Raw genomic sequence first — 15,055 nt, 5'->3', positions numbered from 1 at the left:
CAACTGTGTCTGTCATTAAACTGCAGGAACGTGCAGAAATAGAAGCTACAGTGAGACAACTCTGTTGATGACTGCATTGATTTTTTACTCTTTGAAGATCGGGCTCTGGCTCCTGGGCTGGCGTTGACATACATTCACTCTGGGTTCTTTGTTAGCTTTGTGTTAGCACGCTGTGTGTGCGGATACTTGCAAAGAGCCAGTGTAATGCCGGTGGCTGTTTCTGTTCTAGATGCAATGTACACTTTACGTAGAAACTCGTGTCCTTTTGTGCAATAAAGATAAAAGTAATATCAATATCACCACTCCTCAAACGTTAGACTGGACCACCTTTTTCTGTCTCCCTGCACATAAACGCAGGATGAAAAATACACGTTTGATGTTTTTTCCCCCCTTACTATCTATTGATTGTGCAGATAATTGAAAAACCTAATCATATCATTCTTATTGTAACTTCCTATTTCTGAATTTAGTAGAGTAATCTGCATTATAATATATCACATTCTATTACTGTGTTAACAAAAAGTGTCATTTTTGACATAGTAACATATTATGTTATGGCACATTGCCTCCAAGTCTGTATACTATATATTTTCAGTGTTAGCAGTTTGAAAATATGGATGTTTTTTAAGTGATCACAACTGATTGTATATGGCTAAACTATATTACCATGCTTGGTTCATAAATTAGCATAAACCAGTAGAACAAAGAAACGTTGTAATTAGTAACACAAATAAGACAAAATAGCATCACTTTGCTCACAAAACTGAGGCCTAGCAGACAGCTATTAGCGGGTATTGGCTAGCACACCTATCAATCTACCGCGTGAGTGAGCCTAAATGACATTCAAACATCTTACTCATTTAAAAACAGATCATTTGTAATTATGGTAACAATTACCTATAATATCTCTGACAGAAGTTAGGTATTTCAAATTAGGAGACTATGGAAATGACTTCACTTTTGAAGTGGCCATGGAAGAATTGCATTATTTTGTTCTTTTTCTAAACTATTGAAAGTTGCTGCTTTATGTGGAAATACTATTTGTGAGGATTCTTGTCACAGTAACAAGGAGGTTGCTCGGTGCATGAATGGAAGCCCCCAGCAGACGAGGCCTACTTTAGAGTAACTAAAGGAGAGTTCAGGGTTACATGTTCCAGCTATATACTTTATCAAAAAGGAACATTTTAAGCCTAACCTTGAGAACCTAAAGTAGAGAGGTTGTCCCTCTCCTGAATCCAAAGTGGGAGCTGGTTCCACAGATGAGAGGCCTGTCCCAACAGCCCCAAGTGGTCACGGCAGATCACTAGCTGTCCCTGAGCCTGGTTCTATTGCGGGTTTCTTCTCATTAAAAGGAAGTTTGAGCACTTAGCAACAACTAAGTGCTTGTTCAAAGGTGGTTGTCGTTGGGGTTTTGTCTGTATTATTGCAGAGGCTTAGACCTTACAATAAAGGGCCTTGATGTGGCTGTTGTTGTGATTTGGCACTATATAAATAAAACTGAACTGATTTGAAAAAGTAAGCCTGCAGTCTGAGAGCAAACTGTTGTACTGGGTCGAGATGCTACTGTTACCCACCATTTAGTTTGAAATGTTAGAAACATAAAACATGTTTTTGTTTTGTTTTAATGAATGGATGCTCAGTTCATTGCAAATAATGCAGGGCCACAACTCTGGCTCTGGGTTTTATTTTTTAATATTTTATGTATTTTACAAAAACAACTAAGCAGCAGATAACTTTAAACTATAATGACTTTCCTAAAAAGTGAAGCTTTGGGTCAAGCTTCTGTACTTTTAGGGAACTGAAACTGTTCAGCGGTTATGGATGACTGCTGTTTTTACAAAGGAGCAGCTTCCTGTGCAGCAAGAAATGCATTCACACAGTTGAAGCTGAAGGTATGTAAAAGAAATCCATCTCCTTCAATCTTTTTTTCATAATCGTAGTTTATTGCCGATTGCTTTTAGTTTTTCACGTACACAGCAGGTCTTGTGAGAGTGGGCTTGCAAACATGAGAGGTTATGTGGCCAGGGGGCAACAGCCGGGTCTTCCTGTGTTTAAGCTCTCGTAGGACTTGTGTTTCCACCAGTGGAAACTTATACTCTGTCGCTCACATCACCTTGACCACAGAAGTGAAAGGTAAACAGTGAGAACTTACTGTAGCTGTGACCTGCATTTACGAAGGTATTAATAGATCGTGGGGGGGTTATATGCTTCTCTACACTACATTTGGGTTCAGTTTGATAGTCTATGTATAACAATGCTGAGCTATGTGATTTTGCTGAGCTCACAAAAGTCATTAGTCATCCAGCTGGTACATACAAAATATATTTTATTTTACATGATTTTACATTTGGCAGTGTGTATCTTTGCATCCATTCACACTTTTCTGCTCTTTACTCTAGAGTACACACAAATATTATCCAAGTTTTCTTCTTGACGATGTTGTTTACTGCTCCTCTTCAGACTCAGAGCTGCATAGTGGAGGGTGTCTGCATCTTGGCTCTGTTAGTGACGGACAAATGGGGGGATTGTGTTAAAATATAACTGGAAACATATCATATCTAATATAAATATAGCATCTGCTTCTATTAAAAACATGTGAGCAGATTATATAGGCTTTTTCACCTACCACTGCATCTGAGACTGTACAGGTTTGATGAGGAACAGCTCCTGCTAATCAAAGAAAGTAAATAAGCATGCTAGTCACATAGTTAGAGGATTATTATCATTAGAGATGGCAGAGACCTCACCTTTGCAGACAGAGCACAGGTTTTTCCTAAGCTTGTACATGATGAAAGCCAAGACAAAGAGCACAATAAAGGAACCTCCTAATGCCGCGCTCAGGAGATAAACTAAGACAGGGGAACCTAACACACACACAAAACAGATGTTACACAGTCGGTGTTTCACAGATTGCTTGAAACAGTAGTATGAAGTCACCCTCCTGCAGTATCACCTACCTGCAATCTCAACCTTTGTTCCATTTCCAAAAATAATCTCTCCACAGGAGGCCAAAGCACAGTAGTAGATCCCAGCATCAGCAGAGCTCATTGACTTTATTGCAAGATTTAAAGTGCAATTTCTCCTGTGAGGTGTTTCCTGTGAGATGTCTGCACACACGTGTCCCTCGCTGGGATACATGACTGTAGACTGAGAAGCTCCATGCCTGAACCAGTAAAGGTTCAGCTCTCCTGCACATGGTTCAGCTTCCACTGTACAGGTCAAGTTCAAAGAGTCCCCCAAGCGAAGCGGCTTCAACGTTGGCTGGTCTATTGCAGATCCAATGCTGGTCGCTGGTGATTTGACATGAAGGAAAACTCCTTGTCCAAATTCAATAGCGTTAAAGACTAAAACCCCACAGTAATACGTCCCTGAATCTGACAGGCTGAGGTTTGTGATTTTGAGATATTCTTTTTTACCTTCTACAAGGACTTTAAACCTGTCTTTATACTGTGCATAGATATCAGCTTCTGGGCTGTGCTTCATCCGAGTTGATATGATGTTAGGTTTGCCACCCAGGCTTTGCTGGTACCAAGAAAGGAAAGTTACAGCATCATCTTGACAAACGCATGTTATTGTTACATTCTCCCCGACTTTAGCAATCTTGATTCCACTCTCCTGAATTACACTTGAGGTCTTGTGAGCAGCTAGCACCTGACCTGGACAGAAGTGCATACAATTGTTTTAATTATATCTTTAACATCTCATCAGTCTCTTTAGAATTTACATCCTTGAAAAAAGAAACTGTGAAAAAAATGCAAAATACTCACAGATTTTATAGAGAATTGCAAGAAAAACACAAAGAGGCATCATCTCTGAAGCTCTGCAGTATGTATCGTGTGCCTTTACGGACGCACCCAACTCTTATAGGAGACGAAGACTGATCGTGATTGGCTAAGCTCAATGGTTGGTTTTCAATTCAGAACTACAGTTTGTTTCTTTCCAAAAGATCAGACTGATCAGGTGACTGGAGGTGTGATTGGGGTCAAGTCTTTTTTGGTGACATCATTGTTGCTGTGTTTGTATTTGTTCTGCAACACATCTAGGGTGTTTTTTAATATCTGATCTATAGATGTATTTTTAAGTCACAACACAATTTTTCATAGTTGCATGAATTTGTATGGGGAGGTGTGTTTAAACAGTTACGTGGGTTAAGAGGGAGTGTTAGTGGGGGGAGACAGAAAGTAACGCAGAAATCAGGTCAAGAAGTTTAAACCATCTAAAGCGAATATTGACATGTTATGGTTAATGGCAAAATTGTCTATGCTGTGATCCACTTAATGAGCATAAGGGCGGAATTCACATTTGTTCCTGTACTTGTAGACATTTTAAAAATCTCAGATTTATATGGTCATATGTGAAGAAATTGGTGTACAGATGTTTTCCGGATTGACAATGGTTGGAGTGTTTGGCGATAATTTGTGGACAACCTGAAAAATGAAGCTAACTTGGAAGTGACAAAAACTGCAGTTCCCCTGGGAACCATCTGAGGCTGTCTGAAAGTATTTCAAATTGAAAAGTGATTAAAAATGACTTTTAGGTTGCTCCTGGGTCTCCAACTCAGCATTTTGAGTTTGTTCTGGACTTTTTAGCTACATCGTAGTTCTTGTTATATTCTTATTTATAGTTCTTGGTTTCTTGTCTCATTATGTTAGTTCCCTTTTGTGTCCAGTTTGTGCTAGTTTCATCTCTGTGACTTGTAATCAGCGTCTCCTGTGTGAGTCAGTGTTGTCTCCATGTTTGTTACTGTTTTTAGCTCACCAGTTGTGACCCCGTGTCTGTCTGGCCTCTCTGTGCCCTGTCTTTGTGGTTGTCTGGTTTTCCCTGTTCTTTCTGTCAAGTTCATAAATATTTAATCTTGGTTCCTGTGTTAATCTCTTCCTGTTCCTGTAGTCATCTCTTTGTGTTTCGTCCTTTTGTGTCCTCTTGAAGTTTGTCATCTCTACATGTTTGTTTACATCTTGTCAGCTAGTACCTACCCTGCTCTATCAGTTTTTCTTTTCCTGTTTGTTTTCTGCCAGTTGCCAGCTAATAAAGCTGAGCTTTGAGTTTAATTCTGCCTGCTGAGACCTACATCTGGGTCTGATCTTAGTCAGCCACATGCCTGTTTCATAACACTTGGATTTGACTTGGACTTGTCTGCCCACACAAAGAAAGGTATTCCTAAACTATATTGATGAAAGTATTCCCTCACCCACTCAGAACATTAAATTCAGGTGTTCCAATCACTTCCATGGCTACAGGTGTATAAAATCGAGAACCTATACATGCAAAATGTTTCTACAATCATTTATGAAAGAACTGGTCGTTCTCAGATTTCCAGCATGGTACAGTGATAGAATATCGGCAACAAGACCAGTCATGAAATGTCTTTGCTACAGTAAAGTGTTTTAAAAAAGCAGGACTGGTTGGGAATGAAAGCAACTCATAAATGAAGTGTTAGGTCACATAAAACCACAGAGTTGAGTAGGCGCATAGTGCGCAAATGTCACCAACTCTCTGTAGAGTCAATCACTACAGACCTCCAAGCTCCACGTGGCCTTCAGATTAGCTCAAGAACTGTGCATAGAGAGCTTCATGGAATGGGTTTTCATGGTCAAGCTTCATCCAAGACTTACATTACAAAGCAAAACTCAAAGTGTCCGATGCAGCACTGGACTCTAGAGCACTGAAGCCGTGTTCTCATGCTTGTCTGTCTGGCAATCCAATGGGCGAGTTTGGGTTTGGTGGTTGCCAGGAGAACAGCGCTTGTCCAACTGTACTGTGCTAAGTGTAAAGCTTGGTGGAAAGGGGATTATGGTGTGGGTTGTATTTCAGGAGTTGGGCTTGGCCCCTTAGTTCCAGTGAAAGAAACTCATGGTGGTTCAGCATACCAAGACACTTTGGACAATTTCATGCTCCCAACTTTGTGGGAAGTTTGGTGTGGAAGAACTTAAGTGGGCTGAGTCCCTACCTCAACCTGATGGTTGGTTTGATTACACAGCGAGGTTTAACGTAACATTGCTTTTGCAACGCTTGTTTATTTCCTGTAGTTTCACAGGTTCTGTGCACATATGTTTGGTCAAAGATCGCACTCTGTGGGTGGACAGGGCAGTGACAACTGGAGGAGAGACAGATGCTGCTGTGTTTTTCTTTTCTTTTTCTTTTTTTTGCTGACAGATGTTGATTTCACTTCATGCCACTGCAATAAAATGAACTAGAAATTCATAGAAAATTGCAGGAAATGTGCATTATTCAACCCTCCACCCATCCATCCACTCACCCACCCGCCCACACACACACACACACACACCATTGTTCTCTTCTTTTTTCTGGGTTGTTTCAGTTTTGTAATGAGTGGCAATGTACTTTCAAAAGGTGACAAAATATTCTGGTCCATTCCCACAAATGTTTTGGATGTCAACGTAAATGCACATGACTGCGAAGTCCAGACATTTCACCAGTAACTGGCAAGAGTACATTGAAGGTTCACTCTGACAAAAATGACTCAGGGTGCCAGATTAGAGCCCCTGGTAAAAGATTCCAATGCACACTTACATGCACTTACATGTTTTTGGTGGTGAAAAGGGAACAATCTTGACTGTTGTCAGGTATTTTTATCCATTTTCATACTTTTAGCTAACGTAGCATTTTCATTGGCTCCTTTCAGCTTCGCACTTGTCACATTTAGTTGCATTAGAACTTCACCAGGCAGAAGTAGACTACTGCGTGTGAATCATATAAGTCTTTTTGATCTTTGTGGTCAGGTACTGTTTTAAGAAAGCTGCGGTGAAACTTCTACGACTGTTGACTCAGAACAGATGCTGCTTTACTGACCAACAGTCTTCTCACTTTAACCCACACTTCCTGAGTAGTGCAAAGTGACAGTAAGCTGTGCAATGCTCACGGCTTCTTTGACAAGCCAGAGCTACAATGGAAACATTTTGTTGTCGTTCTTTTACGAACAGTTGAGAGGAAGTCGTGTTGCAGGTTAAAAGCGACAACTTAAGGACCACTGGTAATGAAGAGAAAAGGTGTTTAGGTAATTTTGGCTTGGTGGACAAGACTTTTTCTTTCTCTCAGTTGTCATTTTATTGTCTTCTGTTCTCATGTTGAACTTCTCCAAAAAGCATGGCCAGATGACATTTTTCCACTTGGGTCATCTGGCCATGAAGTCTTTATTTTTCCAGTCAGTTCACAAAAAATCCAAAGCAGCATACTTTATTTAAATAAACTGCAAACATGTTATTATGTATTTTCCAATTCCTTTCACTTAGAGTGAGCAGGGTTAAAACAGAGATATTAAGAAGTTGCTCTTTGAAGCTATAGGTTTAGACGGCCAATGCAGTAAGAAAAAAGAAATGAGCGGATGTTTTGTGTATTTGGCTCTTCCGTGTTCAAATCATAAAAACCAAAGTGTAGCTGATGTAATTATGCTTATTCTTTGCCTTCAGTTTTAAAGAGTGCATGTAAATAGATGAACATGTGCAGTTTAAAAGCTCCAATTTTTTATTGGGACTGTGTTAAAGTAGCTTTGTGTGAATATACTTTAAAATTATTGAATACTGAGCTTTGGTGAGACCACCCTCAGTTCATCCTCTGGTAGAAACAAGCTGTTTTAGCTCCTCCCGCTTTAGGGGTACCCGCCCTTTAAACAAACTCTTCTGATTGGCAGCCTGTTGAGCAGCATGTAGGTGGTGCTTCTGCGCTTGCAGCCAGAGATGTGTGGCTGAGATGACCATATAAAGAATAATCTCTCACAGTCACTCTCACTTGCTGTACACAGATAGAAGAGTAGAAAAACACAACAGTAATGGATTGTTTTGTTTCGTGACTTTAAACTTTGGCTGTGTTGAAATCCTCGTATAAGCATGTCTTGCCACTTGGTAGTTATTGTGAAACAATTTGGTATTTTTTTAAAGCCTTGAATTCTGATGGTCATTTGAATATAAAAATCATATAGCATCGTCAGTCAAACCGGATTTTAAAAAGTATTAATGACACAACAGAATATAGGGGAAAGCACCGTAGGTACATGAGGCTTGGTCAGCAAACGTATTTTGTAGTTTTTTGTTCATATATTTGCAGTACTTGCAGAGTTTCAGTAGACCCAGAGAAAGCTAGAAGCTATCGTGGTTTCCTAAAACAATATTAACTCATCATTTACCAAAATGTTTTAAAACCATCAAAAACTATGAATGTAGACTGAATCCATATTCCAAATAGGTCAAAAACACTGTGAACACCACAATGGGGAGGAGTATGTATGTTTTTCCACTGTGCTTCAAGAAGTAAATTCAGGTCACTCGGGGGCATTTCCATTATCACAGTACATATGCGTGCCTGCACTGCTGGGCAAATATCTCATTTAGTGGCCCACACTTAAAGCATTTTGCTTAAATTAGTTTGTGAAAATGGATCAAAAACAGGAATATGGTAGCAACTTAAAACCAAATGAAATGTTTTTTGCAAAATAAATTAAAATAATTATAAAAAAAAACATGGTAACAGAGAACAGAAAGTAGAGCCAGGCCCCTACAAACCTTATCATATTGCTCCTCCTCCTTCCTCTATATATTCAAACAGGTTCAGCTCTGCATCACTTCACTACTGTTTTTTCTTTGTGACTTGACTGTGGGGAGGTTTTGAACTTATTAATAGACATAAGTGTCAAAGCATACGTGAGAAGGAGAAGTGACAGGTCACAACTGTTACTGTGAAGCAACTGGAACAAACAAACAGCATAAAAAAACAACCACATAGACATCCTGTCAGGACGGAGGAGCGGTGGGTTGTTTGTGTGGGGGGACTGGTGAAAAAACCGCTGGGCTTAAACTCGCTGTTAGATAGGTTGACCACAGTGGGAACTCAGTAGCGAGATGTGTTTTTGCATTTCTTATTACTCAGCCGGCTGAAAAACACATCCGTCTCAATAGGAAACAAGACCAAAGTTGAACAAACATCCACTCCTTACGACCCTCTGTTTGTTTGTTTGTTTGTTTGTTCTTTCTGGATAAATAACATGATGTCAAATGAAGTCATGACAGTCATATTTCATCATGGCACCAGGTTAAAAGCATAACTTCCTGACTTACTCACTTATGAAATTCCATAATTTCAGAAAAAAAGTAGCACTGTGCTCCAGCAGATTGCTCCACTGCTTCTTTGCTACCTTTCTTACACAATAAAGAAGAAAAGTGTTTGTTTTAAGACATCAGACGTTGTCATGATCGTGGGGTTTCGGGGGGTTGAACAAAGGGGGCAGCGAGTAGCTTTTTATGTCAGTCAACCACAACAACACATCTAAACACCTCACTGTGTGGGTGGATTGCTTTGTGTTTTGAACAAGACACGTCTCACAAACATCAGTCTTTGATATGTGGAGACAAGTATCTTGCCTTTGTGGTGAGCTTACCTGAAATAACATATATCTCACCACTTAGCTATCTAGTGGTCACGGCCACATCTAAGCGTTGTGTGATCGCTTGAGCAAAATGTTGATCTTTTCACAAGTTTACCAAAGCATAATAATGGTGGGCTACTGCCCTCTGCTGGTCTAAAGCGTAACTGATATTAAATTGCAGGGTCCACCCAGTTTACATATTAGTTTCTATCTGATATGTAAACTTTAAACTGATCTGTACTTCCATCCATTGTTTTAACATTTATTATGTGACTTTTGTTGCCATGATGCCAGGTCTCTCTTGGAAATGAGATTTTTAATCTCAGTGAGATTTTTACCTGGATAAATAAAGGACTAATAAATTAACCATTTTGTGCAAAAAAAGTTTATATAGTTTTAATGGTTTAACAATTTTAATGTTTTATTATGCATTGCTGTGCTTTGATCTTAGCATATATATAGATTTAGATTCACAAATGCAAAGTTAGGTAAGGGTTAAAAGAACAAGAAAAAATAAAAAAGATTTAAAAAAATTTTTAAAAATAGATAAAATAAGGATAAAAAAATTAAAAATAATAATTAAAAAAGTACAAATAGGTAAGTGAAGACAAGTGTGGTATGCAGATGCCGATGTAGAGTCTGATAGCAGTGGGGACGAAGGAGTTGTTGAGTCGGGATGTTCTAGATTTCACACTTCTGAACCTTGGTCTATGAAGGTGTAACCTATGTTGGGGGTGTGTGGGTTCTTTGAGGATGGAGGCAGCTCTCCTCTGCTCTGCAGAGAGGGCAGCGGAGTCCTGATAATCTTCTCCACAGTTGTTATCACTCCCTGCAGGCGTTTGCGGTCCATAGCAGTAGTGCTGCTGTATCATGAAGTGATGCAGCTGGTCAATGTGCTCTCCACAGTGCAGCTGTAGAAGCTGCAGAGGATCTTGGCCGACATACCAAATTGCCTCAGCCTGCTAAGGAAATACAGCCGATGTTCACCTTCAAATCAAAAGGTTTGCCTTTCTACTGAAACCAACATGGTTCATAGGGTGACACTTTCACTTTGAAGGTGAAATTCACTTGTCTGGTTTCAGCTTGGTGGTAAGCTAGTGAGTGGTGTTCAGTGTCCAGGTGAGGTCCTCACTGATGTGGATTCCCAGATATCAAAAGCTGCTCACCCTTTCCACTTCACGCTCCCGGATAAACAGCGGCTGGTGAGGCCTCCTCTTCTTCCTCGTGTCCACTATCATCTCCTTTGTCTTATCAGTGTGGAGGTTAAGGTTGTTGTCCTCACACCATGACCCCAGACCGGCCACCTCTCTCTTGTAGGCCACCTTGTCCCGTCCCGTGATGCGCCCGATCACTGCAGTGTCATCCGCAAACTTCAGTATGATGTTATCTTTGTTGGAGGCGACACAGTCGTGGGTGAACAGGGTACAGAGGTTGGGGCTGAGGAGGCAACCCTGTTGGACACCAATGTTTGTGGTAACGCTGGCTGAAGTCTTGTTGCCAGCCAAGAAAGTCTAAAAATTCTTTCCACACTATGCAGGAACTGAGTCCCTGTTGTCATGAGAAGAAGGGTTGGGGCCTAAACGCAAATCTCTCAGACAGACTAGCTGAGAAAGAGGAAAACAAACCCAAGAAAGGATTTAAAATAAAGTCTTAAGGCTTCAGCAACGGTCGGCAGAGGTTTTATGTAAGACACCAACACGTCTGAAAGGACTCACTAGCTTACCACCAAGCTGAAACCAGACAAGTAGAATGTTCACCTTTAAAGTGAAAGTTTCACCCTATGAACCATGTTGGTTTCAGTAGAAAGGCAAACCTTTTGATTTGAAGGTGAACATTCTCAGTTTTCAGTTTGTGGCACACTTTTCACTCTTTCTCTACTGATTAAGAAACTAGTTGGCAAGTGTTTGCAACCAAGTCAGCGTCTACTGTGCACACTAAGAGCAACTGTTTCTGCTTGTGACCATAGGTAGGTTAAAGTGCAGCACCATATACTTCCTGGCAATCATGAGGTCACTGGCAGACTGTAAATTTGGATCTCTGTGCTTTAGAAAATGAGGTCCCAGTGACTGCCAGCAACTACATACAGGATTCCAAAACACTGAAACATGTCTTTAGGGCTTTGTAACTGGGGCCAAAGAATCAACAGGGAGCACAGGGTGAACAGGACACTCCAACATACCGAGTGCCAATCACAGGAGGTTTTGGAAGGGAAATGTGGAACATAATCAGAGTAACTAAAATCAGACAAAAAGCCCACAATAAACAAGACATGAGTGTCAATAACTAACAAAATAACCACACAAATATGCTTATAAAGTGATAAAAAGTCATAGTGAGAAGAAATGTGATCCCCTAATAATCCTCTGATAATTGTGATAATTTTGTCATTCTTTTTCTAATCCTTTATGTGTAGAGTGCTACTTAAAAAAAGTAAAAGTAAAAGAGGAAGTCCAAAAAAAGTTTAACTTAAAAAAAAACAAAAACAAATTTAATCACTCAGATGGTCTAAAATTGAAAGTGATTCACATAAAAATAGCTGTTTCCTGTGGCACATGACGGAAACCCACATCCGTACGTGATTCTCGCCCAGAGATCATATTCAGCGAGTGTGTATTTTTTCTGTTTTTCTAACAGTCACTGTATAAAGGCCTGCATGTGTTGCGTTTAGGCAGGGGTGTCAAACATAAGGCCCGGGGGCAGGAATCAGCCTAGTAAAGACACCAATCTGTGCCACTGGATAGCTTCAGAAAATGTGAAGGCGTACACAGATTTAAAATGTCAAAACATTTTTACTAATTTAACAGCTTTATCCATATCAGTAACATTACATTCAGTGGTCGAATGTTTGTGGATGCTGGAGGCATTTCCGCTCTTTGTTTTGATCATTGCTGAGGTCATTACTCAAAACTTAAAAAGTAATGCATTACATTACTTAATTACACGCAGGAGAAAGATGTTCTTTATGCTACTCGATAAGTTGCTTTCATGTTACTGTGTAAAATTATCTGAGAGTGTAAGAACCAAGAAGCAGGATCGATATGCAGGCAGACTAAGGATTCTGGGGAATTGGACTACTGGGAACCAGTTCTCTACAAGAACCGGTTCTCGATTCCCATCTCTTTTCATACTGCATACCAAGTAATTAACTAAAACAGAAACAATTAAAAGACAGATTTATTTATTTTTATTAAAAAACAAACACATAGAAAGCACACATTTAACATGTAGTTTTACTGTTTGGGTTGCTTAATGTCAAAAATGGGCTGTATGTGGCCCACGATGTAAAATGAGTTTTACATCCCTGCATTTGGAGGACATTTGTCACATTTTTCTAATAGGGGTAATTCACAAGTACAATAAATATGGGGATTCAGCCAGTAGATAACTGACTTACCAACTTTTACTTAGCTATTATTAATATCTGGTTTTCTTCCACACTATGAATATCTCCTGTCTTCCTCTCCACACCCCAACGTGACAGATGTCTGCCACTCTTTTAGCCTGGTTCTGCTGGAGGTTTCTTCCTGTTAAAAGGGAGTTTTTCCTTCCTACTGCTGCCAAAGCGCTTGTTTATAGGGAGTTGTCTGATCGTTGGGGTTGTCTCTGTATTAATTTAGGGTCTTTACCTTCCAATATAAAGCACTTTTTCTCTTTTTGCTTGCCTGCCATTAACTCTGCTCCCTTAGCTGAACAATAACGGAAAGTTAAACTTAATATTTCCCTGACACACATATGCAATGTGGAGCAAAGCCTCACAAAGTAAAAGAACAGATAAATTTAGAATAAAAACAAAGACACAAGACAAGCACCACAAAACCCTCAAACAAAATCTCTAGACCCTGGAATCTAGTAAGGTTTGTTTCAACATCAAGACTGTTTCTCTTAGTTTAGAAAAATAAAGTTCATATATACACTACAAGTCAAAAGTTTGGACACACCTCATTTAATGGTTTTTCTTTTTTCTTTTTTTCCCTTTTTTCACTGAAGGCACACTGAAGCAGCATGGCTACCACAGCATCCTGCAGCGATATGACATTTCATCTAGTTTGTGTTTAGCTGGACGATCATTTATTTTTCAACATGACAGTGATCCCAAACATACCTCCAGGCTGTGTGAGGGCTATTTGACCAAGAAGGAGAGTCAGTGCTGCGTCAGATGGCCTGGTCTCCACAGTCACATGACCTAAACCCAGTTGAGATGGTTTGGGATGAGATGTGAGAATGAAGGCAAAATAGCCAACAAGTGCTCAGCATCTCTGGGAACTCCTTCAAGACTGTTGGAAAAACATTTCAGGTGACGACCTCATGAAGCTCATAGAGAGAATGACAAGTGTGCAAAGCAGTAATCAAAGCAAGGGGTGGCTATTTTAAAGAATCTAAAATACAAAACATGTTTTGAGTTATTTCAAACTTTTTTTTTTACTTGTCCAACCTCTGGTAAAAAATTTATGCACAGCTTAAATGCTCACAAACAACTCAAACCCACAGGAAAAGTTTAAGAAGTGAAATTTAGTTGGGTCACCAAATGTAGGCTCATAAATTTTAACGTATATGCTGAGTTTCAGTAGAGTTAAGAGTTGAGTTAAGCTAGATTCCACTGTGATTTCACTCAGTGTGCACAAATGAATACTGTCTGAAAGTAGTTTTGTTCCAAAGACATGAAAGAGTGTACATCAAAATGTGTTTCCTGTAATAACTTTTTTCCTCTTTAAAATAGGCCAGGAACACTGAGTTGGCTACTCGTTCACCACTTTGGGCAGCAGTGGCATTGTGTGGTGAAACTGGGCGGTTTTGTTTTGGGGGTTTTTTTCCACTGTGTTATGAAAAAGTGAATTTAGGTCACTCAGCCACAAACAGTCCTGCCCCTAATGTCTGCACTGTTGCACTGTTGATCAAATAACTCATTTAGGTGCATTGCATTGGAAACATTTTTGCAATCCACCCACCCAACCCTCCATCCATCAGTACATCTTGAAATTTATTCCACTTGGAGCCTAATCCTCTTTTTTTTTTAAATAAACAACCAAAACTAATCGAACAACCTTCTTTGAGAAGTTAATATTAACCAACATCACAGATGTAGGAGAGACAGTGGCCATAATTTTGACTTGACTGAACAAAATCACTCCACGTGAGACGTTCTAATTGCAGAGTAGATTGGGTCGTTGACTGTGTCCTTTCTTTGTCTCCTACTTGTCTCAATCTTTTTCTTGAAATTCACAGTTGCATACTGCACAACAGCACAGTCTTCATTCTGTGGGAAATACAAAAGCCATATGATAGAATTTGTCCATATACAGTGCAATGCAAAAGTCTTCATCCACCCCTCATTTTTTATATTTTACTAGGAAAATGTGAAATGTGTGGAAATACAGTTTAAAAGACAACGGCAGGCTTTGCACAGTTCCAACAAGTTTGAACATTTTTGTATGGACACTCTAACCCTGTTCAACACAGCCTTAACTCTTAATCTTTTTTTGTAATTTATTTAGTAGTCTTCAGGAATAGTTCTCCAGAACTGAAGAACACAAAGCTCTTCTTTGAACGTTGGCTGGTTTTTATTCTGTTCTCTGTCAGGATGATCGGGGCTCTGGGGCCAGTTCATGACTGATAGTGTTCTACTGTTTCTTTTTCTATACATATAGGCTTTTACTGGACTAGCAGCATGTTTGGGAT

At 39.7% G+C, this 15,055-nt stretch overlaps 1 protein-coding gene across 1 annotated transcript; it reads right to left on the bottom strand.

Annotated features, from left to right (window-relative positions):
• Positions 1-2,347: 2,347 nt before the first annotated feature.
• Positions 2,348-3,815, bottom strand: LOC101473985 (protein amalgam-like). Its single transcript, XM_004571007.3, has 5 exons — positions 3,768-3,815; positions 2,958-3,656; positions 2,748-2,864; positions 2,627-2,667; positions 2,348-2,499 (listed from the first exon to the last, which is right to left on the bottom strand). Exons 1-5 carry the CDS (start codon positions 3,808-3,810, stop codon positions 2,374-2,376), a joined length of 1,026 nt encoding a protein of 341 aa, XP_004571064.2. The 5' UTR covers positions 3,811-3,815; the 3' UTR covers positions 2,348-2,373.
• Between the last annotated feature and the right edge of the window lie 11,240 nt (positions 3,816-15,055).

Source organism: Maylandia zebra, linkage group LG3 (assembly GCF_041146795.1).
Source record: "Maylandia zebra isolate NMK-2024a linkage group LG3, Mzebra_GT3a, whole genome shotgun sequence".
Classification (NCBI taxonomy): domain Eukaryota; kingdom Metazoa; phylum Chordata; class Actinopteri; order Cichliformes; family Cichlidae; genus Maylandia; species Maylandia zebra.
Note: the sequence above shows the minus strand (reverse complement) of the source record. Positions and strands in the feature narration are given on the sequence as shown.

Bases quoted from the DNA above. Each gene is read 5' to 3' on its own strand.
- LOC101473985 (XM_004571007.3), bottom strand. From the start codon at position 3,810: ATGATGCCTCTTTGTGTTTTTCTTGCAATTCTCTATAAAATCT. The intron at 3,657-3,767 runs GTGAGTATTTTG...ACTTCTGTCCAG, and splicing joins TGCAATTCTCTATAAAATCT to GTCAGGTGCTAGCTGCTCAC. The intron at 2,865-2,957 runs GTAGGTGATACT...TGTGTGTGTTAG, and splicing joins AACAAAGGTTGAGATTGCAG to GTTCCCCTGTCTTAGTTTAT.